Raw genomic sequence first — 27,541 nt, 5'->3', positions numbered from 1 at the left:
ATGATTATATCAGTAACCATATTTCTGTGTGTGTGTGTGTGTGTGTGTGTGTGCGAAAATACTGGATTTACTGGACGACAGGTGGATATGAGTACCGTATATTGATGGATAATGAAGTGTTTTAAAAGTGTTCTTATATAGAGGATACATTCACAACACTTGATTGAAGAAACGTATACAACAACAATAATTTCTTCATAGAAAATAATGGACGGGAAGCATGAAAACTGCCATAATACATGAAGTAATTGCTTAATTATTCCTTTCCTGAGGATGCCGCCCTTTTGCATTATTCTTTATGTGCACGCAGTTGTGTTCCATTTTTTTAAACCTTCTTGCCATGTATGGATTACACACCCTCCATAAACCCCTTCACTACTGTGGACGTCTCTTGACGTGGATAATACCGCCTGGTGAAAGCAAGACAAGGAAATACACAGACTTCATCCTAGTCATAGGGAGAAATTAGAGATTTATATTTGTTCAGAAATTCATATAAATACATTGCTAAGTTTAGAGACCGAATCATGGGCTGGACAGATGTAACTAGGTAAACAGATTCATTATTAATGTACTGTATATGAAAAACCAAAATGAACAGGTAATACATAGAAGGATGGGTACGCTAATATATGGTGCTTCAGACATATAAAATGAAGGAAAGTTTACTGATGATCAGACAGACCGAGATAACTGAGAGAAATTTAAGGTATGTGCTGTATATGTGTGGACATGCACATACAGAATGTAACTAACTAGCCCTCTCAGGAACGATGACGCAAATTGCGTCATATCAGAGTTGGCGGCAGAAGTGCTCAATGATGCAATTAGCATCATGGTCAGTTTTGGGCTGAAGGGATACCGATTAGTCAATTTTGGACAAAAATACTTACCAACAATTAAGTTTTAGTGTGAAGTGCAAAAAATTTCAATGCTTCACGCCCAACACTCTCAGTTACACCACTCCCCCACTATTTGACAGGGAGGTATTCCATAAAAAGTTGTTGAATAACGAATTGGTCGAATAATGAACCTATTTTTCCAATAAGATTGTTAAGAAATAGGGGGGTTAGGCTCCTGACCACCTTCATCATTCAAAAATATTCAGTAAAAATGGAAAAAATACTAGTATACATGGACAAAAGTGACACAGGGATTTGAGCTGTTTTCTTATAAACGTACATTCTCAACAAAAATTATTTTAGTGCTACATACATCTCAGATGATTGACATTTGATTTATGCTAAAAAAAAATTTTGGGGAACAAACGAAACATACCTTAACCCGCCCCGTGCCAGTGCCATTTTAAAACGGTCTGATGTTATTGTGCGCTCAGTGTCAGTGCCGTTTTAATACGGTCTCGATTTCAAAAATTCATTGTGACCGCAATTTTCAAGCTAGACGTGCAGAAATTGATGTGCTTGTAGGGCAACCCTTCCTCTATCTGCCCTCAGGTGACCTGACCCATACACTCACGTGCTTCCGCCTCACGCTTGCTCTGCCTCACACTGCTTGTGTCAGTCATACAGTGCAGTGATGTCTCGCTGCGGTCTCTCTGACGAGGAGATTCAGGACCTCCTGAGGGTTCTCTACACTGGGAAAAGTGATCTGGAGGATGACGACATGCAGGATAAGGACTACATCCAGGCTGAGGAGGAAAGTAGTAGTGATGAAATTCCCTCACCTAGAAAATCCAGGTATGTGGGCTACACTAGGGCAACACGTGGTAGGAGGCCACCTGCATGTCGTCGCCTTTCACATTACGACAATGAGGAGGAAAGGGAGGAGGAAAGTAGTCCTGCAGTTGAGGGGTGGTTGGGGAGGCAAAGAATTTCACCACATGCGGAGGAAAGTGTGAGGAGGAAGTGTGGAGGATTTGGGAAAGTTCCATTGTTCGGGGAGAGTGACTCATCTTGCCCAAGCTCTCCCTTGTCTGCCCATGACCCAGCTCAGTCCAGCACCTCAGGACAAAGTCTTCCCGCCTTCCCCACACCCAGCACCTCATGTGAAACTCTTCCCCCATTCCCCGTGCTTCCCCACAGCCCAATGAACATGGAGGCGATGATGATGATGATGAGGAAACGACGTGGGAGTGAGAGGACGGGAGTGACTTTGTCCCCCACATTCACCCCTTCACCCACGAAAATGAGGCCGGGCGTAGTGTCCCTGAACTTCACTATACCTCCAGTAGGCTTGTCTTATTCAGGAACTACTTTCCTTTGGAGTTTGTTTTGAATATTGTTGCCCTGACCAACGCCTTTGCTGCATTTGAACATGGGGGAGCAACATAGACATGACACAGCCGATTGTTTGAACCTGACATGACCCTGGGTGAAATGTATGTGTTCCTAGCACTTGTGCTTTTGATGGGGATATTGAAAAAAAATCAGCCTCACTATGGACTGTGGATCCAGTAATGGTGACACTATTTTTTTGTAAGGTGATGGGAAGGAATCGTTTTCAGTACATCCTGAGCCAGCTTCATTTTTTTGACACCCTTGACCCTGCTAACGCAACCAACACGGACAGGATGAGGAGGATACGTCTGGTTTTTGATCACCTTCGAGAGAAATTCCGTACCTTCTTCTCTCCATACCGAGACCTCGTCATAGACGTTAGTCTAGTGCAATGGAGAGATAATATTGCTTTTCGTCAGTATATCCCAAGCAAAAGACAGGTTTGGCTTCAAAATCTTCGTGATGTGCGACTGTAAGACTGGGTATGTGCAGGACATAGTCCTGTACACAGGTGTTCAGACAGACATCACAGAAGATAGAAGTTTGGGACTCTCAGGGACTGTGGTAAAAATGATGATCGAGGAATACCTTCATCATGGGCACATCTAATACCTCGATAATTGGTACACAAGCCCCCTTCTCGCCAGATACCTTCACCTGCACGAAACTGGTCTGTGCGGCACTGAAAAGAAGAACCGTCGGCACATGGTGAAGGTGGGGAGGAAGCTTCAGAAAAATGAGGTTGTTTTTTACAAAGCACATAATATCCTCGCAACAGCATGGCACCACAACCGTGAAGTATTCCTCCTCTCGTCTGTTCATCGGCCCCTTGTACACCACACAGACAGTATAGATTACAAAGCAGAAGGGCGGCGCCACGTCTGGAAACCAGAACCTGTCTTGGTGTACAACGTGAATGTGCGACAGGTGGATCAATCAGATGCCATGATTTCCAGCGTTGCCTGTGCCAGGCCCACAATGAAGTGGTATAAAAAATTATTCTTCCATCTCCTCGACATCACCGTCCTCAATGTTCACTATCTCCACGCACAGACCACTGGCATCCAAGAGATATTCGAGGGCTATATTCGCGAGCTGGTGCAGGAGATAGTGGGGGAATATAGGGAAGATAGAAGTGCTGCTTGCCACCGCCACACCGCTGCCACACCTCTCCGCCTCACCTCTAGACACTTCCCCCAAATCGTCCTCCAAGTGTGGCGCATCAGAATCCCCAGCGGAGGTGTCACATGTGTGCAAAGAAGACTGTAAGGCCACGTACTCAGAGGTAGGACTCAAGGTATATGTGTGCCGAGTGTGATGTAGGATTGTGCGTATAACCCATGCTTCGAGGAGTACCACACTCTCGCTAACTATTGAGAAACAATAGTGTGGTAATGATAAGCGATAAAAAGGCGTTCAGAAAGTGTTGTAAATACGAAAAAAGATGCTCAGGAAGTGTTATTATAAGTACTGCATACAGTGATGACATGTAAATATTTTCTCGTAAGTGTAAGGACTGATCGTCGTGGAGTAAAGTTTTACCTATGTTCTTGTAAGTGTTAGACGATATCGAAGCAACGAATTGTTGAATAACGATCGGTCAAAAAATGAGGGTTTGGTGTAGTTGATGTCCTCTTGGCTTTCAGTGGAGTTGGGGGTGGGTTTGCGCACGATTTTTTGAGCTTTACTCGAAAAGTATTGGTCGTATCGAGGTTCCGAAAACACCAGGTGAAAGCTCGTGAAATTCTGCATATACAGTAGACATAAATTTTGTTCATGCTCAGTGCGGGTAAAATTTTGTGCTATGATGGTGGGAATTTAATTGAAGCTATTATTACTCCTGAACAAGTATTCTCATTGCAGTTCTGCACTTTTACCCATCAGTTTTGTGTGTTTTTATTAGCTTATCTTATAGTATAAACATTTCCGGGGTAACTAAAATCCATGGGAATGTTTTCTGTGTGCACCAGTAGGGACTGCCCTCTCTCCATACTCACCGGTCATGTCCCTCAAACTTAGTGAAAACTTACGGTACCGTAATAGCTAGATAAAAAGAGGTGGATAAAAATACGATCAGATAGCTAGGTGGATCGGTGGATCATAATACAGGTAGCTGGGCTGACAGATCATTAGACAGGTACAAGTGCTTGTGGGCCCTTTAAGCCCCTCGCACTTGCCCCTGCGGAGGGCTCTCGCGCTTCTATAATATATTTTAGTTATACCTGTGGGCAAAAAATTATACGGGGATCCTATGCCGGGCGCCCGCAGCAGCGTTTTTTGGTCCAAATGAGATTGCTCATTAAATGTAGTAAAAGGTTTACAGTCGTGATGGGACCAAGTTTTTTCACATCAGCGAATTTTTTGCGATTTTTGTGCCAATTTTGGTGCGATGTGAATGTGTAGTTTCAGCTGCCCAAAATACACACACACACACACACACACACACACACACACACACACACACACACACACACACACACACACACACACACACACGGCTAGTGTTATAGTATGTTAGAAATGGATACAGTTTATGGATGGTTGAATTGGCAGGTAGTTAGTTAAATAATTAGCTAGATGGGTGGGTAGATGGATGAGTGATCAGGTAGGTTGATACTCAGATCACAGGTAAGTGGATAGATGATTAGACAACTGAATTCTTAAATAGCTCCTTAGGTCAACTGATATATGGACTTGTAGGTGATTGGAAAATTGTAAGAAGATTGATAGATGGATGATTAGACAGGTAATTGGGAAAATGGATGACAGGTAGACAGGTAAATGACTGGATAAGTAGGTATATAGATAGATCATCAGATTAAGTGGTGGATAGATGAATTATTAAGAAGGTAGCTGGGTGGATGTATTAATGGACAGGAAGGTAGATGGAATACTAGAAAAGACCTTAACAGACAAACGATTAAATGTAGGATTATACTAGGACAATTAGATAGATAAATGGGTGGTCATACAGGAAGATGGAAGGATCCATGGATAAATATGTAGTTGTATTAATGGTCGATTAATCAGGCAGATGAGTAGACTGATAATTAAAGGTAGAAGGATAGATAGGTAAGTAAGCATGTAATGGATAGATAGACATGGATACATGAGTAGATGGACAAGGGTGTGGATGAACAAGCATTTGGAATAATATATAGGCTATACAGACAGCGAGAGGCACCATGTACTGACAACGTCATGAATAAGAGCTGGATTAAAAAGGCGTAAAATAAATTATGTACCGTATTTAAGGAAACGGAAGGAAGAAAGAGCGAAAGGATATATGTCTCAATATATATATATATATATATATATATATATATATATATATATATATATATGGATATTGATCAAGCATGTACAAAGCACACTTGAAGTACTCATTATCGTCTCTAACTATGCAAGATTTCGTTCGATTCCATCCACTCACTGTGGAGCTAGGGAACTTGAAACTGGCCAACCAGACGTACAACTTCTAGGTGGCGCTGCCAGCAACTGGATGTGAGTTTCGACAGTAAGTGTCATTTTTATGTGGAGGTATTCCCATGCAACATTCCAACCAAGAATCATGGCCCTGGCTTGAGAATCTTTGAAACCTTATCATTTCACACGAGCACAGTCATGCTTTTAGCTGTTTTCATCATTTTCACATTTGATGGCCTTTGACCCCTGACCTGGTCAATGTAGCACATATGTGTACAAAGGAACATTGTAGTACTAGTAAATGTCTGTAAGCATGCAAAGTTCCAATCAATGCCATGAAGCCACTAGGGGACATTTTTAAAACTCGGTTCTGGTTGCCAGGGATGTTGAGGCCAATCTTCGCAGGGTTGCCACTCGAAAACTAGTGGTGAGAGGGGAAAAATGAATGGCACATTTCCGATAGGGAATGACCTCAAGATTACGTCTAAAGTCAGAGCTTTCTACGCCCGTTAGTAATGCTTCTACAGCTCAAAATGTGAAAAGTACAAAAAAAAAGAAAAAAAAAACTTTTTTGACCATTGCTAGGTAAGGAGTAGTTGCATAGGAATCAAAACCTTGCGGACACAGCTAGGTCATTGGCTGGTCATTGTATCCATATTTGGTTGGAATCAGTTAATTCTGAAGGGTAGAAGTGCCTGTCACAATAAAACTAGAAAGAAAGAATACAAGAAAGAAAACGCGACTAAATAGCGGCAGCATGGCGCTGGCCAAAAGAAACCAGTCAGGAAAAAGCATCTAACAACAAGGGCAGGATGACCTGGCATAGAGAGAGAGAGAGAGAGAGAGAGAGAGAGAGAGAGAGAGAGAGAGAATATACAGATCATGTCAAAGTTCCGTATTTGCTGAAATATTGGCTATGACTATTTTTCTGCCTTTTATCACCGGCCCATTTTTCATGAGAAGAAAGGTTAGAGTCTGTCTCATTGTGACATTTATTCTGCTGAGCTGTTTTTTTTTTTTTTTTTTCGTTTGAAACTTTGGCCTTTTTTCTATACTACTTATGCTGGTTTTGTTGTTATCGTAGTTCTCCACCGCGGCCGTTGCTGGTTGGGTAAGACGACATAACAGTTGTAATAAAACAACCAACTCACTAAGCTTTCAGGTTAAATTAGCGTAATTGTAGTGCTGGTGTGGATGTTGGCAGTTGTTTGAATCGGTGAAATTGTGTATTTGGATCTGAACAGTAATTTTGTGTTTGGATATTAGATAACTGAGACTAGATAACTGTAAGCTGATATATATATGTATACTATATATATATATATATTATATATATATATATATATATATATATATATATATATATATATATATATATGTGTGTGTGTGTGTGTGTGTGTGTGTGTGTGTTTTAGTCTGATAGTGGTAGGTGGGAGCACCCACATCCACTGAATATAATGTTCCCATCAGGTGACTCAGTGCTGAACAACAAGACTATGGTTTATTGTAACCATGAAAACCAAATATTGTGCTGACTGCAAATCATATAACAAAATGACGCCTGGTGGTCTAGTGGGCTAAGGTGCTCAAGCAGTATAATGTATGCAAGGAATTCCATCTGAGGGGTGGGCGGGGTTTATTTCTCACCTAATGCCACCCACTGGCAAATGAAGATGGTCCTCCTCGTCTTAAATGTCTAAACTAAGTAGCTTAGCCCTTCGTCCCAACGCTTCTGATGAGGCAGAAATGCATTGTATATTGGATAGATGAGTGTTAGTTCGTATGGTAGGTGAGGCTCCCATCATCCACGCAGTGTGGGGTTACCACCAGGCGATTCTACGCTCAGTGACAAACTAATTGTATTCCTATAAATCCTGAAGCCCCTCACTGTGCTGGTTTGTAACCTTAGAACCAACCTGTAATCCCTGTGTCATGGAAGCGACAATGTAGGTTTTGAGAGGGTTATTGACTCTCCCTGTAAAACATGTTGCCTCGGATTTATGTGGAGCAACAGTTGAAGACGAAGGACCGGAAACAGACATTCTGAGGATGGCGAGATTGAACGCAAGGGCCGTCAGTGATGAAGTGAAAAAGAATATGAGATTGTGCAGGTAATCAAACGTGAAAAAGCCAGTATATGTGGGCTGACTAAGACCAAATGAGAGGGAAATGTATGAGAGAATGGCAGGATTAGATGGGAAATGTGTGATGGGGATGATGAGAATGATGGAACAAGGGAGGGTTTATGCCATCTCTGTGTATAAGGGATTGAAATAGTGAAAGGGAGTATAGTTCAGTTGAATCAAAGATTGTCTGAGTAAGAATGAAAGAAGGAATACAAACATTGGTGGTTTTATGTGACTGCCCGGAGTGAAGACCGAGTGACTAGAATGAAAGGGGATTTCTTAGAGAATGTTAAAACATACTTGGAAAAATCTGACGGCAGTGAGAGGGTATTTCTAACTGGTGATACTATTGGTAAAGTGAGGATTATTAGAATAGATGGGGTGGTTGAATAGTGCAGTGTACCCATGGAAATGGATGGATATGTTAGTGCCCTTGTGGATGTCAGTGCTGGGAAGCACTTGATAACTGTCAATGTCCCTTCCAGGTACAAGCTTATGCTAAGTGTATATGAAAAGTGTTGAGGATAAGAGGAGATTTGGCTGAATATTAAGGCAGTGATTGATTAATTATATGTGTGGATTATCAAAGGTTTGTGCTGAATACAACAGTGTACAGAGGATTGAAGAGTGACTTGTCTGATCACCACAGGGCAGCATCAAAGAGGAAGGTGCAATAAACAGGACATGAACAGATAGAATAGGAAACAGGAGATAACAGTTGTTGTAAAGAGTGCAGAAAGGCTGCAGGGAAAATGTGGAGCACAAGAAAGATGCGAAGGGGAAAGAGGTGAAATGATTGGCAACAATAGATGAGAGAAGTTGAAATGACAGCTAAGTGTAAACTGAAAAGAAAATAGCAAACTACAGTACTTTGGAAATAGGTCAAGATAGTAAAGTAAGTTAATAATGGAGGTTGCAGATTAGTGAAATACAAAAATTGGAGACTCCTGGTGATGATAAGAGGAAGTGGGTAGAAGGAGGGAGAAATTTAAAAGGGTGTTCAAAAAAAGACAACAGTGTAAGTCCAGTAAAGAGACTGGGCAATGGGGAAGAGGAGAAGCAAGGAAGGAATCAGTAAGATGGAAGTATATAAAGCACTGAAGAAAGTGAGAATGAAGGAAGTTACCAGGAATTCACAGAGAGTGTGACAGAATATTGAAAAATGGGGGAAAGACGGCGACTGAACTGGTCTGGAAAACTTGTAATTGATCTGGTAGGATAGCAGAGTGCCAAGAGACTTAGAGTTAGGTATATTGGTTTTCTTATACAAATGAAAAGGGGAAATATATATATATATATATATATATATATATATATATATATATATATATATATATATATATGCTAGTGCTTGCCTGCAAAAACTTGTGGGACAAGGAGCCTTTGCATCACACAGTGTTTGCAAATACCATTATCTTTGTTTCCATACCGTTATTGAGCCCACAATAATCATTTCTGACCAAAAAGTCGAAAAAAATATTTTCGCGGCGCTCCGATTTTCGACATTTTTGCCTGTCGCGTCGCGGCCGATCGCCAGAATGTGTGTTTGATACTTTTCAGATACTCCCTGGACTAATGCAAAAAGAATTAGGTTGATATCTGTTAACATTCTTGTGAAATAAACGTACAAAAACAAAGACATTTCGCGTGTAGCGATTTCCAAAAATGTCGCCGTTGCTTCGCGCTCGATAGCAATGTTTTTCACCTAACACTCCCCGGACTAGCCATGCCCTGATGCAGAAAGAATTAGGTCGATATCTATTACTGTTCTCGTGAAAGAAACGAGCAAGTGCACAGACAGACACAAACATATACACAGCTTGACAGTATATATATATATATATATATATATATATATATATATATATATATATATATATATAAAGGTTCTAAAGGGTGCTTCATGTTTGAAAAGGAAATTCAAGGTAGGTCAGCCTGATGGTGAGGGACACGATAACATGGAGGTAATTGGACACGATAACATGGAGGTAATTTGCTTGTGGCCATTCGCTTCGGGATCACGGCGTCTGGTCAGAGACAGATGAACAGATAATCAGGAGTTGTTTGTTGAGTGTGGGAGAGACTACTCTTGTGTTATTTCGCGTGCTTGTTGTAAATCGATTAATAAATATACAGTTTCTGTTGTCTGTTTAAGAATCTACGATTATTTCTGGGATCCAGAGGCTGTGTGTAAGTTTTTATATTAGACAAAACACTTTTTCTTTCATTGTCTACTGACTGTCCTTACGTAATCCCTCTTCTATATTGATTATACATATCCACTGTACCAGACCAGTGTTTCTACCCCCTGCACCTTATCATTGGATCTGGACCTGCTGTCCACTGTACCTGCCTATTGTCCCTCTCACAGTGACGGTGCACAAGGCAGACAACCTTGGCGTGGGCCTGAGTGCTGAGGACACCAGTCTGTGGCAGGAGTACACTGGCTGGCAGCTGGAGAAAGTGGGCGGCGGCGAGATCAAGGTGGGTCCGTGATGCTGGGTGAAATTGTGTTTATGCTGGGGTCTAGGAGGGTGGTGCTGGGTCAAGGTGGGTGGTGCTGGGTCAAGGTGGGTGGTGCTGGGTCAAGGTGGGTGGTGCTGGGGTCAAGGTGGGTGGTGCTGGGTCAAAGTGGGTGGTGCTTGAGTCAAGGTGGGTGATGCTGAGGTCAAGTTGAATGCTGCTGGTGTCAAGGTGGGTGGTGTTGGGTCAAGGTGGGTGGTGCTAACGTTAAAGTTGTGCTTCTAGGGTTATGGTGGGTGTTGCTGGGGTGAGGGTGGGTGTCGCTGGTGTCAAGGTTGGTGTTGCTTGGGTCAGGATGGGTGTTACTTGGGTCAGGACGGGTGTTGCTGGGGTCAAAGTGGGTGTTGCTGGGATATGGGGTAAACTATGGTCAAGGCGGATGCTTTAGGAGTCAATGTGGGTGCTGATATCAAATTGGATGTTTGAAAATAAAAATATATAATTAATTTCTCAATATTGAAGTTCATGGAATGAAATAACTATATTCAGTAAACACTGCATTTTCTTTTTTGACTAGGGGATTAAACACCACCTTACAACAAAGCGTATTCTCCACATATAACATCATTTACATGGAGTGGGTTTGAATGGCATAACTAGTGTGGACAAACCACACCCACGCTACTTCCACCCTTCTAACCCAATTCACACAACAAAGGAGGGATTAAAATAGTGTAATACCTGGAGAACACGTTTTGACCTGAGCTGGTATATGATCGCCTTGTAATGTGTGGTCCATCATATTCTCGTCCTAATTATTATTTTTCAACAGCTCTTTTTCTCGCTGGCCTGGTGGAAGAAGCCTCAAGTCAAATACAGACTTTCATTTCCATGTTGCTGTTTGAATATGCAAATGTTGCAAAGAACATTAGGTTGTCTCCATTGGTTTTGCTTCTCACTGTGTTCATTTTATGTTGGTATAGCTGGGTCACGGTCATCACCACGTTGGAATATATATGGTCAGAGATAACGTTAGGATTTCCACGGGAAAGCTACTGTGCAATCTGCAACGCCTTGAGAGAACTTGGCTAGCACTGCCACACCGCACTTGATATTTCTAGAATTTTAACATCTCAATTCATGGCTGAAGCTCTGCCATGACAGAGACAGAGCATGCAGTGTGGCAAATGTATAAATAAAAGAAGGAAGGAAAAAAAAGGAAAGAAAGGTGAAAGATAGACATCTACTATTACACAGAATATGCAAAATAAGTATACTTGACAACCATGTACCTCCCTCTCAGCACAAAGTCATTGCTCCAAACCCTCCAGTAACCCACAGAGCTCGCCCAAGCCAACATTTACCACTAGACAATGTCCACAGCATGTATACTGCAAATATTTTTGGAGTTCCTCATTATTATTGAACAAAAAAGCAATAAACCTGACAAAAAAAAACTCACATTAATATGAAAACTGAAGATTCAAAAGCAATGACTTAGGGATGACAATCAGATTCGAGAGCATTAGCACGGCAGGGGTTAAGAGCTCTGAACTGCTGTAGCCTACCTAGTCTGGGGTCCATCTGTGTGTGGAAGGGGTGATAATTATGAGATTTCTACTTCCTTTCCCGATTCACATTTATTATCTTTTTACGCTTCCAGCACTGTCCATACTGCACTCAGCATTATCTGGACTCTTTCTCACCGGCCCCTCCCCATCCACAGATCCTGAACACTGATGGTGACGGGTCTGCGGCCGCTCGCTCGCTTGTGACCTTCTACACCGGTGGGGACACTGACGGACCCTACGCCACCACCTCCCTCCTCACCCCTCACCACCACCATTCAGTAAGTCACCACACCACTCACACACCACCACCACTCACTGAGATACCCCCACCAATCAATAAGCCACCACACTACTCACCGAAATACAACCATCACCACTCAACAAATCACCACACAACTCACTGAAACATCACACCATTCAGTAAGTCACCACACCACTCACTGACACACCACCATCATTCTTAAACCACCACACCCCACTCACTGAGACACCACCACCACGTAGTAAGTCACGATGTCACTCACTGAAACAGTATCACCAGTCAGTAAGACACCACCACCACTCAGTAAGTCAAGACACCATTCACTAAGACACCACCACCACTCAGTAAGTCAAGACACCATTCACTAAGACACCACCACCACTCAGTGAGTCACAATACCACTCTCTATGACACCACCACCACTCACTGGGTCACAGCACCATTCACTAAGACACCACCACCACTCAGTGAGTCACAATACCACTCACTGTGACACAACCACTACTCAGTGAGTCACAGCACCACTCACTGTGATACCACCACCACTTAGTAATTCACACACCACTCACTGTGATACCACCACCACTTAATTAAGACACTACACCACTCATTAAGACGCCAGCACCACTCAGTTAATCATCATATTAATCACTGATACATCATCTCACTCACTGAGATACCACAACCACTCAGGAAGTCACCATAACACACTGAGACACAGCCACCACTCAGTATCTCACCGCTTTGCCCACAGAGGCACTACCACCACTCAGTAAATCACAACTGAACTTGCTGAGATATCACCACCACTCAGTAAATCACTACACCTCTCTCTGAGACACCAATCCCACTCAGTAAGACTAGGAAAATTTACAGTCAAACTTCCTTCAGCACAAGATTCTCGAAGACTAAAGTCATGTATATGCCTTTGCACATTTGTCACTATACATCCCAAAGCGATTTTTTTTCGATTATCCTTGGTTTGAATCACTGTACATCACAAAGTCTTATTTCATGTACAGTATCTGTGGTTTGAGTCGCCTGGACATGGGGGAAAAAACACTCCGCCAATCTCGGAAGAGGGTTTGGTACCACTTTGTGTATGCCAATTGGCACCAATTTCTTTTTACGTGAGAGAGAGAGAGAGAGAGAGAGAGAGAGAGAGAGAGAGCATTTTCTCTCATCCTTTTATAAACTGGTGAACTAACATACATAGAATGTGAAAATACAACTGTATGAATGTGTGCTATTATTTAAATTAAATTAAAATTCCATCAATATCTCCCTTTATTCTGGCTTACTATCACATTCAAATAAAAACCCTATCTCCATCACTTATTCTATCCAGTTACTTCGTGAATGAGCGAGTAAAATATGCCACACACCTGTTGTGGTAATTGTGACACAGCATCTCAGAGGGCTGTATAATTAATGTAAAGGATAAACTGGTTCCCGTCATAGTCAACCGTTATTATAGAGCATTTTATTTTCCTTTTTCTCCCTTGCCTCTAATGTGACTGTGGACATCGTTAGTAGAGTTAGTAAATATGATCCCAGGCTGTAGCGAGGTTCGTACTATTTGCCCAAGCACCAGCTGTGCTTATAGTTCTTGAGGTGGTGTGACGAAACAATATTTTCATTATTATTATTATTATTATAAATAATATTATTATCATTATTTTTTTATTATTATTATTATTACTATTATTTTCAGGCCTATCATTAATTATCATTATTATTCTAGCAAGAATATAGCAGTGAATATTTTGCTGACATTAACTTTAGTAGCAGGATTACAATGTTATGTCCAGAAGGAATTTATGAGAAGAACTGTTTAAGGCCATGACGTTCTGAAAGAAAGGTAACAATAATTATAATAATAATGGCTAGTTACCTATTTACTAATTGTGTAGCCACAATAAGGAAGCTTCGCCATAATTATTTATTGTATAATGGTATGAAATTTTGACATCATAAACAAATCTGTGACCTTTAAATTAGTTCAAGGTCGTTCATATTTGGAACATGTACTGAGATTAATATAAGGCAGCTTCTTGTGTACTATCAATCAACAAGATCTGAAGACAAAGTTGTGAAAAACACATGGGTACATTTTACATTTCTTTTAATAACTGGCTAACTGTATGCTTAACTGTAACCACATTCCATTCAGATAATAAGAGGGACCACAGCTATATTTCTGTAAAGTTACAGCTTTACAACATTTGTGGTTTTCTCTAAAAAGTGCAACAAATAAAACACTGAGCGGGTTTTAATTTGGTAATATCCACTAGGCTTAATGGCAAAATATTCAGCCAAAATTCTCGGCAAACTCTTTTTATGAAAGGACTTTCAACCAAATAGCTGTTTCTCAATAAGTTTCTGAGATATTTAATCTCAAATATGCAACTTTTGCACAAAAAATTAGTATATGACCTTCAAAAATAGTTCAGGGTTGTTTTTATTCAGCGCAAGTGCTTGGGTTACCCAAGGTTACCTTCCTTTATAGTATCATTAAGATCTAAGAAAAAGAAAATGCAAGGAAAAATAATAATACAAAAACAATAAGCTATATGGCGAAACTTAATAATAATGGTAATAATAATCATCATCATCATCATCATAATAATGATAATAATAATAATAATAATAATAATAATAATAATAATGATAATAATAATAATAATAATAAATTGTCTTCTTATCAGTGGTACTTTTGTGTGCAACCTGAGTTATATAATGCTGTCAATACAGATATGCCATTGGCTTTATATATTTCACTTTGAATATTCCTATTATATATAAATAAATATATATATATATATATATATATATATATATATATATATATTGTTATCCATAACCTCCTTTTCGCAAGGCTTGGAAACATGACCCCTGTTTACCTTCAGCAGAATGTACGTACTTCCTCGAACCCTAACCCGAACATGCCACCTTCGGGATTTTTTTTTTTTTTTTTTTTTTTTTTTTTAAATGCGAGAAAGAAGGAACCAAAGGCCATGAGCCCGCAGTAACAGTTCCCTCCAAGAGAAAAACAAAATACAATAGAAAGCCAAATTCAAGATCCGATCATTTTGAGATGCCTGGACACACTACGTTTGAAAGACTGGAGATCATAGGCAGCAGGAAAAACAGACAGAGGGAGACAGTTCCAGAGCTGACCTGTTGCATAAATGAAAGACTGGGAGTAACGGTTAACTCTTGCATTAGAGAGTTGGACAGAAAAGGGATGAGAGTTTGCTGCCAGACGGGTGCTACGCGCCCATCGTAGAGGTGGAGGAATGCAAGCAGACAGTTCAGAGGAGCAGTGACCATTAAAGTAGCGATAGAAAAGAGATAAAGATGCAACAGTGCGGCGAAGAGACAGAGGTTGAAGGGAGTCAGTAAGAGGAGGAGAGTTAATAAGACGAAAAGCCTTTGACTCCACCCTATTGAGAAGAGCTGTATGTGGGGAGCCTCCCCACACATGAGAGTTGTACTCCACACAGGGGCGGATAAAACCCCTGTATAGAGTCAACAACTGTGCAGGGGTAAAGAAAGAGTGGAGTCGGCTTAGCACACCCAGTCTCTTGGAAGCAGATTTTACAAGAGATGTAATATGATCTTTCCAAGATAAGTTCCGAGTAAATGAAACCCCAGGCATGTTCAAGGATGATGCAGGATTAAGCTGAATATTATTAAACATTAGTGGGTATACCTGTGGAAGATTTTGTCGGGTTGATAGGTGTAAGAACTGAGTCTTAGATGCATTAAAGACAACCATATTATTTTTACCCCAGTCAGAGATATGAGCCAAGTCAGACATTAGGTGTGCCATAGCTTCATCCCTTGTTTCTTGAAGTAACTGTTGAGATGGGCGTTGCGGGAACCGAATGGAAAGGTGAAGGGTGGAGTCATCAGCGTATGAGTGGATAGGGTTAGATGTACAGCTTAGAAGATCATTGATGAATAAAAGGAAGAGAGTTGGTGATAGGACAGAGCCTTGAGGAACACCACTGTTGATAGATCTAGGAGAAGAACGATGGCCGTCTACAACAGCGGCTATAGAACGACCAGAAAGGAAGCTAGCGATGAAGGCACAGATAGAAGGATAGAAACTGTACGAGGGCAGTTTGGAAATTAAAGATTTATGCCAGACTCGATCGAAAGCCTTTGAGATGTCAAGTGCAATGGCAAAGCTTTCGCCAAAGTCCCGAGAGGAGGATGACCAGGAGTCTGAAAGGTAGGTGAGAAGATCGCCAGTGGAGCGTCCCTGACGGAACCCATACCGACGACCGGAAAGAAGGTTTTGATAGGAAAGATGCCTTAAAATTTTTCTATTAAGAATTGACTCGAAAACTTTTGAAATACAGGACGTTAAAGCAATTGGACGATAGTTGGAGGGTTGGGAGTGGTCACCCTTCTTTGTGACTGGCTGAATGAGAGCAAACTTCCAGCAAGAAGGAAAGGTACAAGTTGACAGACAAAGGCGAAATAGTTTGCCTAGGCAGGGTGTAAGCACAGAAGCACAGTTCTTGAGAACAACAGGAGGGACCCCATCAGGCCCATATGCCTTGTTAGTACTGAGGCCAGTGATGGCAGAAAATACATCAATTGAAGAAATTTTAATGTCAGCCATGAGGAAGTCAGAGGGGGGAAGTGATGGAGGAACAGCACCGGAATCGTCTAAGGTGGAATTGGAGGAGAAAGTCTGTGCGAAGAGATCTGCTTTATCAGTAGAAGAAATAGCTACAGAACCATCAGAGTAGAAAAGAGGAGGGAAGGATGATGAGGTAAAGTTGTTAGAAAGATTTTTGGCAAGGTGCCAGAAGGAGCGGGAAGAATTCGAGTCGGAGAGTTGAGAGCATTTAGTATGGATGAAATTATTTTTAGTAGAGTGAAGAACAGACTTAGCACGATTCCGGGCAGAAACGTAAAGATTATGTGATTCAGGGGTGGGTTGGCTCCGGTACCTTTTGTAGGCCTTCTCCTTGTTGCGGACAGCATTAGAACAAGCGTGATTAAACCAAGGCTTTCTTGCGTTAGTCAAAGGATATGAGAAAGGAATGTATGCTTCCATGCCCGAGAGAATAACCTCCGTAATGCGCAAGGCACACTCAGATGGCTCCCGGCCATGGAAGCAATAATCATTCCAGGGAAAATCGAAGAAGTACTGCCTGAGGGCCTCCCAGTCCGCGGCTCCAAAATGCCACAAACGACGTTTCCCTGGAGGGTCCACAGGCCGTACTGGAGTGATAGGACAGGTTAAGGTAATAAGGTTGTGATCGGAGGAGCCCAACGGAGAGAAAAGATTAACAGAGTAAGCAGAAGGATTAGTTGTGAGGAAGAGGTCAAGTATGTTGGAGCTCTCTCCAAGGCGGTCAGGGATACGGGTAGGGTGCTGTACAAGCTGCTCTAGGTCATTAAGGATAGAAAAGATGTAGGCTTGTTCACCAGGTGGATCCGTGAAAGGAGAGGAGAGCCAAAAGTGGTGGTGAACATTGAAATCTCCAAGAATGGAGATTTCAGAGAAAGGAGAAATGGACAGAATGTGTTCCATCGTAGAAGTAAGATAGTCGAAGAATTTTTGATAGTCAGTAGAATTTGGGGATAAGTAAACAGCACAGATATATTTAGTCAGAGAATGACAGGAAAGCCGAAGCCAGAGTGTGGAGAATTCAGAAGAATCAAGTTCAGGAACACGAGAGCAAGATAAGTCGTTGCGTATGTATACACAACAGCCACCTTTGGCTTTGAAATGAGTATAGAGAAAGTAGGAGGATACAGAAAAGGGTTTGCTGTCAGTTGCCTCAGACAGCTGAGTCTCTGTTAGAAAAAGAAGGTGAGGTTTAGAGGAGGAGAGGTGGTGCTCAACAGAGCGAAAGTTAGATGAAAGGCCGCGAATGTTGCAGAAATGAAGAAGAAGAGAGTCAGACAGTGGTTCCAGGCACCTCGAGTCGTCACCGGGAGAGGGGCAGATGGCGGGGGCATTTGTGGTCCCCCCCCCTGGGGACTCCGAGGCTGGGTGAATTGACTCCATTTTTGGTGAATTTTAAATAGGAAGTGTAGTGTGTACTGTGCTTGTAGTTTGCTGAAGATAGTTAGAGAAATTTGTACTGGAGAGCATGCTGACCTACTCTCTGTGTAAGTGAGACACTGAAAAAGTTCAGCAAAGGGGGATGGTCAGGAACTAGTCCTGAGGGCTGATGAAACGGGAGCTTCAGCACTCCCTGTCATCAGCTTTCCATCCACCTCGGGAGTACTGCCCTGCTCGACTGGTGCTACAGTCTACTCCTCTACTACTCTACCGTGTTGGTATTAATTTATATGAATAGAAACTCCTGTAGACTCCTGTAGTGAGGTGTCTCTCCTGTCTGAAGAGGTGTACAGGAGGAAATCAGAACCAGAGGGATCTGAGTTGTACCAAGACTGGCGGAGGTCTTTCAGGAGTATTTAGCACATTCTCAGTGTCAGACAATGGATTCTTTGGGTTTTGCCAGAACTAGTCATGAGACGATTTCCCAAATCCCACCTGACTGTAGACAGCCAATCAATATACGGGTACATTGTCTTTGACACAGCCCGAAGATGGATATATTGGTTGAACCCCTGGACTTTGGTGAAGGTTGGGAGCCTCCCAATCTTCTTATTCCTTCTTATACAACTCTCAGGCATGGCAAAGAAATAGCAGTATTGGCCAATGTGAGGAATTTCTCCAGCATGATTAGGACACAGATGGCGGGTAGGCAAGGTGGCCGTCGAAGGCGAATTAACTGACCAGTCTTGTGGGGCTTTATCCATTGACTCTGTTTAGAATGAACCATCACATTTTAAAGGAAAAGTACCTGATTACCTGAAAATGTTAGAATTTCATGTCAGTCTGGATGATGTGCCCAGCACAGCTCAAGAACAACTTTGGCAGATGTTGAGGCCGCATAAAGTTGTGTTTGCAGATGAAATTGGAAAATTAGGTTGCACTAACAGTTAAGCAATTCACTCCTCTGCCTGATGAAATTCCCATACTACAACCTATTCTCAGGATTCCACCTAATCAGATACAGTTACTAGGAGAGTATATTGCCCAGTTACTGGAAGAAAGAAACATACAAAAGAGCTGTAGTAGGTGTGTTGCATCTGTGGTAATAGTGAAGAAGGACGATTCCCTATGTCTATGTGGATTACAGGAAGCTGACTGAATATGGCCACCCAGAATGATGAATTACCTTTACCACACAAAGAGGGCTCTCTAGATGTACTGGCAGGATCCCAGTGTTTTTCCCCCTTTGATCTGACATCACGGTATTACCAAGTAGAAACGGAAGAGGAAAATATTCCGAAAACAGCTTTCTGCACTCTTTTTTGGATTTTTAAATTTTTTTAAATACAAAAGAATGCTAATGAGACTGTCAAATGCACCTAGTATTTTTCAGAGGCTAATGGGGAATGTCTTTGGTCCAGAGATTTTCTGTTTTAGTGATGTACTTAGATAAATTAAGGGTCATTTTTAGAACCTAGAGGACCACATGGCCCAACTTGATATGCTGTTTACCATACTGCAACGGCATATTCTCAAACTAAAGCCTTCTATATGTCACCTTCTTGAAAGAAAAGTGTCTTTAATTGGGGAATGTGATTTTAGGTGTTTGAAGTGAGACAGACCCATCTAAGACAAAGATGCTTAAGCAGCAAAGGGTGCCTCAGATGATTAGCAAGCGGAGATCATATCTGGGGTTCGCATTTTTTTTTTACAGGTGGTGTGTGGGAGGGTCTGCCAGGGTTGCAGCACTGTCAACAGTCCTTACAAAAGCGCTACAGCAGGTATCCAGTTCATTATCAATAGATGAACTGGAGAACTTGTAAAAGCTTCCAAACACTGAAAGACAAATTAACTGAGGCATTCCTGATGCAATGTGCAGATTTTAGTAAACCATTCTTTTTGGAGATTGATGCCATTTTCTTTGGGTTTGATGCAGTTCTCTCGCAGTAATGGGAAGGTAGGAAAAATCCCATAGCATTTGCCAACTGAGATTTGAGAGGTTCTGAAAAGAACATGAGAAATTACAGCTGTAGGAAAGTGGAGCTTCTGGCACTAAAATGGGTCGTCACTGATAAGTTCGAAGACTATTTGACTGGTAGCGAATTCACTGTACTGACTGATAATAATCCATTAACTTAAACAATGTCAAACTTTGGGCTGTTGAACAATGATGGATGGCTGACATAGAGAATCTTTATTTTGCAGTTGAGTACGGAGCTAGAAAAGCTAATGGAAATGCGGATGGGTTGTCTAGAAAACCCAGTCCACCTGAGTCAGAGCTGACTGACTCTTCTCAGGTGGTAGAAGCCGTGAGTGTAGATGATGACACAGAGGATAGTTCGAGGAAGATGATGGACATGTCACTGCATCAGAAATAGTAGGATTAACGTGTCTCCCCAGCCTGTCGAGGAAAAACCTGAGGTTGCTGAGAGATAAGGATGCGAACATATCAGTCTGCAAGCGGTTACATGAGGGACAGTTGAGTGATCAAGGAGTGAAGCATTTCTGACAATAACAAGGTTTAGTAGTTTGTGGAATCAAAGAAATGAGCTCCATCCAGAATGATCTGTTATTTCGAAGGTGGGTTAAATCTGGCATGGAGAGTGTTCCTCAATTTGTTATGCAAGTCACACTAAAGACGGATGTGGAGTGGGTGATGCATAATGATATGGGACATCTGGAAAGGGAATGCACCACACAGTTAACTAAGACGAGATGTTATTGGCCGGAGATAGACAAGGACATTATGAAGCACTGCCGGGACTGTTCACAGTGTGAGTTTTCTAAAGCAGTAATGCCGGAGGTTATGCAAATGAATCCACTTGTGGCCACAAACCTTTTGATATTTTAGTTGTTGACTTTGCAGTTCTTGAGCCATCAAGTAATAGGAAAGAGAACATGTAATAGGAAAGAGAACATGTTAATAGTAACAGATGTCTTCGCAGAAATTTACATGGGCTTTTGCTACCAAGGATCAAGAGGCAACAACTATACCCAAACATCTGGTTGATGAAGTATTCAATAATTATGGCATACTCCAGAGAATTCGTTCAGATCAGGGAACGCAGTTTCAGAACACCCTAATCAAGCAACTGTGCCGACTGTGGGGAATTAAACAGAACTGGATATCCCCCTATTACTCTGCTGGGAATGGTCAGTGTGAAAGATTTAGCCGCACCTTACACAACATGTTATGTGCCTTACAGTTAGTGCGAAAGTAACAATGGTCACAAAACTTGGGAACAGTATTAGCAGTGTATAATAAGACTCCAAATTCCAACACAGACTTTTGTCATTTCCTGCTTGTAGGTACTGAACATAGGCTACCATGGGACATGCTCTCCCAAGTGAAGGAGGAGAGAGATTTGGGTGAAGATTGGATTGATGCACATAGAGATATATCACACAATGCGTGACTGTTTGAGCTGTAGCAGTAGAAAGAGGATTATGTCTTATGATAGAAGGGCTAAGGGTGGGACCCTAGAAGTGACCGAAGTCTTCATGCGAAAATAAGGGTACGAGTGGTCAGAAACTGTATATGTAGTAGCACGGGTGTTAAATGAAGAGGGAAGTACCAGAGAAAAGAGGAGGGGAGTCCAGAGTAGTACATCGAGTTCATTTGAGGAGAATTCCCCAAGTTGGGATTGGTGCGGAGTTGGATCGGAATGATGTTGATGGTGAGGTCCCGACTGGGTTCAAGAGAAACTTTAGAGAAAGACGATGACCAGTATGATGGATATGATGAATATGGAGCTGAGATTGAGTTCACACCTGAGGGAGATGGCATGGAAATATGCTCGTGGGATGAACAGGATAAGGGTATCAACATGGAGCCCCAAATGGGTTTTTATCAGCCAAGGTGTTCTGGGAGACCTACTGCTGGAAAGAATTCAGATGTTTTCAGGCTGCAAAAATCAGTTCTAGGGTAGCAGGGTACACTGTTAAGGATAAACCATTATAGTCAGAATGTTAGTGTTGTTATTTCTTCTATGACGGTTTTGGCAACGGATTATATGTCTAACAGAACATTTAGCTGGAAAAAGTAACCAGGGGGATCCTAATTATTCAAAGATGGGGTTAATGCAATTGGAAAGTCTTTGTGACAATGTGTTCCATTTAATTTAGAGGTACCAATGATGTATATTTTGTACAGTATCGTTGAGTGACTAGCCTAATGGTTTCCTGTAAGCCAGGAAACCATTCATAACGCCGAGTGGTAACCGTATAACCAACCCATACGTGTTCCCTACTTACCAGCAAATGGATTGGTGCAGGGTTAGTGCCCCTCCCCGTAAAACAAATAACTCAGAGTCAAACGGCCACCCCTTACTGGATTGTCGTCTTGCTGTAGATAGATAGATTTGTGTATCATTTCACTGTCTTCATGTGAGCGTGAATCTTACATGAGAATGAATGAAAACATGATGAGATTTGTTTTGAATGAGGCAGCGCCAACTGGTGGCGATGCCAGGAACTACATGAGGTCATGGTTCAAAGTTTAGCCTTGTGTGGCGTGTGTCAGCTCAACCCTGTCAGGCTGTGATATGGTCAACTATTTGTACTGTACAGTACACAGATTCCTGCCACCTTCCTTGGATGATTTTCTAGGGCAAAATTTAAGCAAAAAAAAATATTAAGACAAGGAAAAAAACAATGCTTGGTCTTATCCTTCCTGGTTACATTTACTTAAATATTTTTCATGAAACATCCTCATCACCACATCTGCCAGGGAAATGTCGGAGAACTTTTCATCGTGACTGTACATTTATGAATTCTATTCTGCCGTAATCCAGCTGAGAAGGACCCTTCGCAGTGAAAAGAGTACTGTGTATTAGTTGGTACACTTACTAATAAAGTTTGGTGCTCACTCAGCTAAAGGCACCATCGGAGGAGCAGCGAGGGGAAGACGGAGGGCAGAGGAAGAGTCTGCCACACTCCAAGCCACCCAGCGAAAGGAGCTTTTACACAGGTTAGTCGTGAGAGAGAGGGTGTGGAAAGTTGGTAGGAGAGAGAGAGAGAGAGAGAGAGAGAGAGAGAGAGAGTGGCACGATACCGAGATAGATCAGTATGCATTATTTCAGCATGGCTAGAATGTCAAATCAAACAGCTCCAACAATACGAGGTCTGCTGTGTATATTTGAAGATCCATGACTTTTCACTGTTATTACTGTTATTTAAACTTTGATTCTGCTTTTGGATGGGAGTGATGTATAAGTGTTCGGAGATGACGTGTGTGTGTGTGTGTGTGTGTATGTGTGTTTTCGAGGTGAATAATGTTTTGATTATTAATTAAAAGAGGAAAATTAATAATAATGATGATAAGACGAAGAAGAAAGACAGTCCCAATCCTCTCTTCTCTGCAGTAGACGTGCTTTCGGCCTACTCAGACTCTGGATGGTACAAATTTACTTACTCCAGCTACAGTGTATTTCTTTTCAGTCACCTGTACATCTGAAATACGAGGACATATTCTGCTTAATACCAACACTGGTTTCCTATTCTAGAGCGTACAGTTTCTGCTCCTATCAGTTGTTATCAAAGATCTTCATTATTAAAGTTATGAATTAATTTTCTAACAAAGTCCAACTAGGATTCTTAAATAATATAATAAAATTCAATATTTTCCTTTTTCACAGACTGAAAGGAGTTTTTTGAAGTCCTTGATAAAAAAATGTTATGTAGCCTATAGGGCTTGGTATAAATACTGATAAGAATATGAGTATTCCATATGTATTGGCACAGTTTGGTAGGGAATGCCAGTGTAGTCCCTTGGGGCTATGCGACGTTCTTCAAGCTGGATCGTGAGGAGATTCAGCTAAAAAAAATAAGAAATGAATCCTCAATAAACTGAATGAGAGCAGAAGAAAAAAAGGATAAGGCGATAGTTCTAGGATGGCTATTTTATTAATGATCTATGGAAGAATTCATTCACAAAGGGAGCTGTAATATCTTGGGTTTTAAATGCTGTTGGGTGTAAATAACTACTGGTCTTGCTTCCTCATGACTAGTCAGCCGAAGATTATTGAATCATAGATGAATATTGAGTTAAATTGATCAAGGTGGGTTTATGTCCAATAATCATTAGGAAAGGGTGCAGTAGCACAAAAAGTGTGACATCACAGGTTCATGCTGACTCGATTCATTGTCTTTTATCAACTAGTAAACTCGTTACTTCCACTTAAACGATGTAATATTACCAGTTCTTGTTGTAAAAAAAAAAAAAAAACTAACCAGAGGATCATTAGACTTCTTGGACATATTGCTACTACCTTAAGGATAAAAATGTTAGATTCTGGGGATAGTACAATTAAGGATGAGGATGTAGTGACACATAATTAATTCCGGCTCACTGAGATGTGGCGGAGGTACCTTACGTTGCGCACATACTCCTATATATTTTTCTCTTGTTTTATTATGCCATGTAAATGCCATGCTATCTGTTTGATGTCAGTTTGTGCCTGTTTCGTTACAGAAGGTCTTAATACATTACGTCGCCTGAAGAGTGGTCGCTCCCTCCACACTGCTCCACCCCTGCCCTGCCTCCCGCCTCCTGGGGTAGGTTCATACTCTCAGGTTCTCATGACTTAGTCTGAACTGAATAAAATGATTTTATTTTAGATGTAACTGTAAAAATGATGCACCCAAGAGAGGGTTAATGTAAACAGTACTGTCAGACTCGTATACTTTGCCTCAAATGAAAAAAAAAAAAAAATCATTTGGTGTTAGCCATCCTGAAACATTAGCGTTGACTCGTGCATGAAACGGTTAAGTTTCTTTCCATATTGATGCAAGAATTAGTCTTAATCTTCCAGTACTGTGGCAGTCTTTTCTATTTGTATCTTGCTACTACTGGTCGCCTTTTATTCAGTACTGGAGAGACCCCTGGCAGTGAACGACTTAATCACTGAATACTGTATTTCTGTCCATGAACTTCAGTAGAATCATCTTTGTGTCCCTTCACATAGAAATCTCTCTCCTAAGCTGAATAAAATCGTTATAAAGCATGACTTTGGTGAAGAACAATTAGACATTGTTTCAGAGTTGTTATTATCAGAGGTTTCTCTCAAGCTAAGTATAAATGCTAGAGTCTAACAATAACGAAAAAAAAAAAGTTATTTGACTTCGTTCCCCTTTCACTTCACTCCACGCAGGCTTGTCTGATACTGTCTATCATCATCAGTTAAGGAACGATTTTTTGTAATGATAGGGTTAATAAATATTGTATATATCATGATGAACCTACATAGTATTAAATCTTTATAATACTAAAAATATAATCATTAATAGCTTGTAGTATAATTTTCATATTTCTCTCAAGAAAATATGTATATTCTTGATGAACACTTATAATAACACACTCCTGTTGAGTTCTTAATGTATCTTTATATTGTAATAATTTATCTTTGGAGACTAGTGGCAAAATGAGGAACATATACATTTTTAAAAATTCATTTTCATATCCGTTTATGGAAAATTTTCAAAATCGGCAGTCAGAGTTCCTAAGGATAACAACCATTCTCTTTGCAGGTGATCGACTATATGAAAACCAACTAAGCTTGTCTGTGGTGGAGAATGTTTAAAAAATAAGTATAGGGATGTCATTTATATTTACACCAACTTGTCAAGAATCATTTTACACTACAAGCCTGGCGATAAACTGACTCGGAATGAACTATTTTTAATAGTAAATTAATAGGCAAAATGGCCTTTTTTACTGTACAGCTTATAATATGTTGCTGCAGATCCGACACGGGACAAACTGGTCTCCCTCTTTGTAAAAAAATAAATAAATAAGTGTAAAAAAACTAATATGAAGAAGGACGTTGTAGCATTTGTGGGTTATATTTCGATATGCCTTTCCTAATCATATTTTGCTGTGTACAGTAGAGTATCCATAATACATAAAATAAAAGAATACAGTATATTAGGAAAGAGTGCTTTAAATAAATGTAGCATAATTGTGACACTATTACAACTAACCTTTTCAACGTTTCCCATCAGTTTCTTGTTTCTCTCTCTCTGTCTTTCTGTCTCTGTCTCTGTCTGTCTGTCTGTCTCTCTCTCTCAAGCCCGTATCTCCTCTCACAGCTACCGGATCCTCGCGACCACACACCCTGCTACTGCTCCGTCCCCCCCATCACCCCCTCACCCAGAACCAGCGAGTACTCAGAGGCGCACTTCTCCCCGACCCTCACCCCTAGGCACCCGTGTTACCTCCCTCACCCACCCACAGATTCCAACAACCACACCCGCACTTCCCAAGATCCATCCAGTCAGCCACCACTTGACCTCCCTCAACCCCCACTGCCCACTTCCGACCCGTCTCACCTCCCACTGCACTCCCATTCTACCTGCCCCTCCCACATATACGCCACGGCCTCACCCTACTCGGAGAGCGTGGCATCAAGGTGAGTGGTGAAGGAAGTAAAGCATGTGCCACTTGTCCTGTACAGTTCATCCCCTTGTAATATAATCTCTCCCGTCCACCTCACTCACCTCTCCTCGAGCTTCCCCTATCAAGAGTTCCTTATCCATAACCCACACTCCAACTCTGTATAAACCCCGGCGTATGCAATATACCCCAGTTAATGTGTGTTGGTCCCATAATACTGACAAATACTTACTCCATGGCCAAGTGAGATTCACACTCAACGGTTGAAGAATCTCTGGCTGGAATTCACCAAAAAAATGTCTTACGTTTTTTTTCTCTCACCCATGCCCAGCAGGCCGTCCCTGCCATCCCCCGGCACACCCCACTACCACCACTACCACCACCACCACCACCCCCACCACCATCACAGCCTCCACCTCCTCCACCACTGTCGCAACTCTGTAGTGTATGAGTCCACCTCCCTCCAGTCCTCCCTGCCGGCCCCCTCCACCTCCCCCCCTCCATGACGCCGCCGCCTGCCGTCCCCTACGCCAACCCCGTCCCCGCCCCCGCCGCAGGTGAGAGTGCTCATGGTCGCCGCCAAGGGGTAAGCTGGTGTCACGCCTCACCAAGTTCATATGCACAGCCAATACGCAGCTTACACCATATGTGCTTCCAGTGTAGCAGTGTTTTATTACCTGATTGTGACAACATACTGTATGTGTGATTGCAGACAACCGACACTTTGCTTACACCAGCGTGTGTGCTTGCAGTGTAGCTGTCTGATTACTACGCAGCACCAAATATAAACTATGTGACTGTATACAGACAACACTCTGACTACACCAACAAGCGTGCATGCAGTTTATCTGATTTACTACTCTGTACCAAATTCTATGTGATTCTATACAGTCACCACGCTAGCTGCATCAACGTGTGTGATTGCACTGTAGCAGTATTTGATTACCTCACAATACCAGCTCCGTACTAAGTGATTGCATTGTATGCATAATATATCTTCAGTGCACTACGAACATACTTGTCACATGAG

At 41.7% G+C, this 27,541-nt stretch overlaps 1 protein-coding gene across 1 annotated transcript in view; it reads left to right on the top strand.

The window, feature by feature from the left end:
• The window catches only part of LOC145395854 (roundabout homolog 1-like), a 742,719-nt gene extending 715,702 nt beyond the window's left edge, over positions 1-27,017 (top strand). The window contains exons 15-20 of the mRNA XM_080269381.1: positions 10,161-10,273; positions 11,979-12,101; positions 22,992-23,088; positions 24,592-24,674; positions 26,208-26,527; positions 26,843-27,017. Coding sequence (XP_080125507.1) covers positions 10,161-10,273; positions 11,979-12,101; positions 22,992-23,088; positions 24,592-24,674; positions 26,208-26,527; positions 26,843-27,017 — 911 coding nt within the window. The remainder of the gene's footprint in view (positions 1-10,160; positions 10,274-11,978; positions 12,102-22,991; positions 23,089-24,591; positions 24,675-26,207; positions 26,528-26,842) is intronic.
• Positions 27,018-27,541: the final 524 nt, after the last annotated feature.

The sequence above is a fragment of the Coenobita brevimanus genome, chromosome 4, assembly GCF_032717465.1.
Source record: "Coenobita brevimanus isolate Jiangsu-jjx chromosome 4, ASM3271746v2, whole genome shotgun sequence".
Classification (NCBI taxonomy): Eukaryota; Metazoa; Arthropoda; class Malacostraca; order Decapoda; family Coenobitidae; genus Coenobita; species Coenobita brevimanus.
The sequence above is the reverse complement of the archived record's forward strand: the minus strand, read 5'-3'. Positions and strand labels throughout refer to the sequence as shown.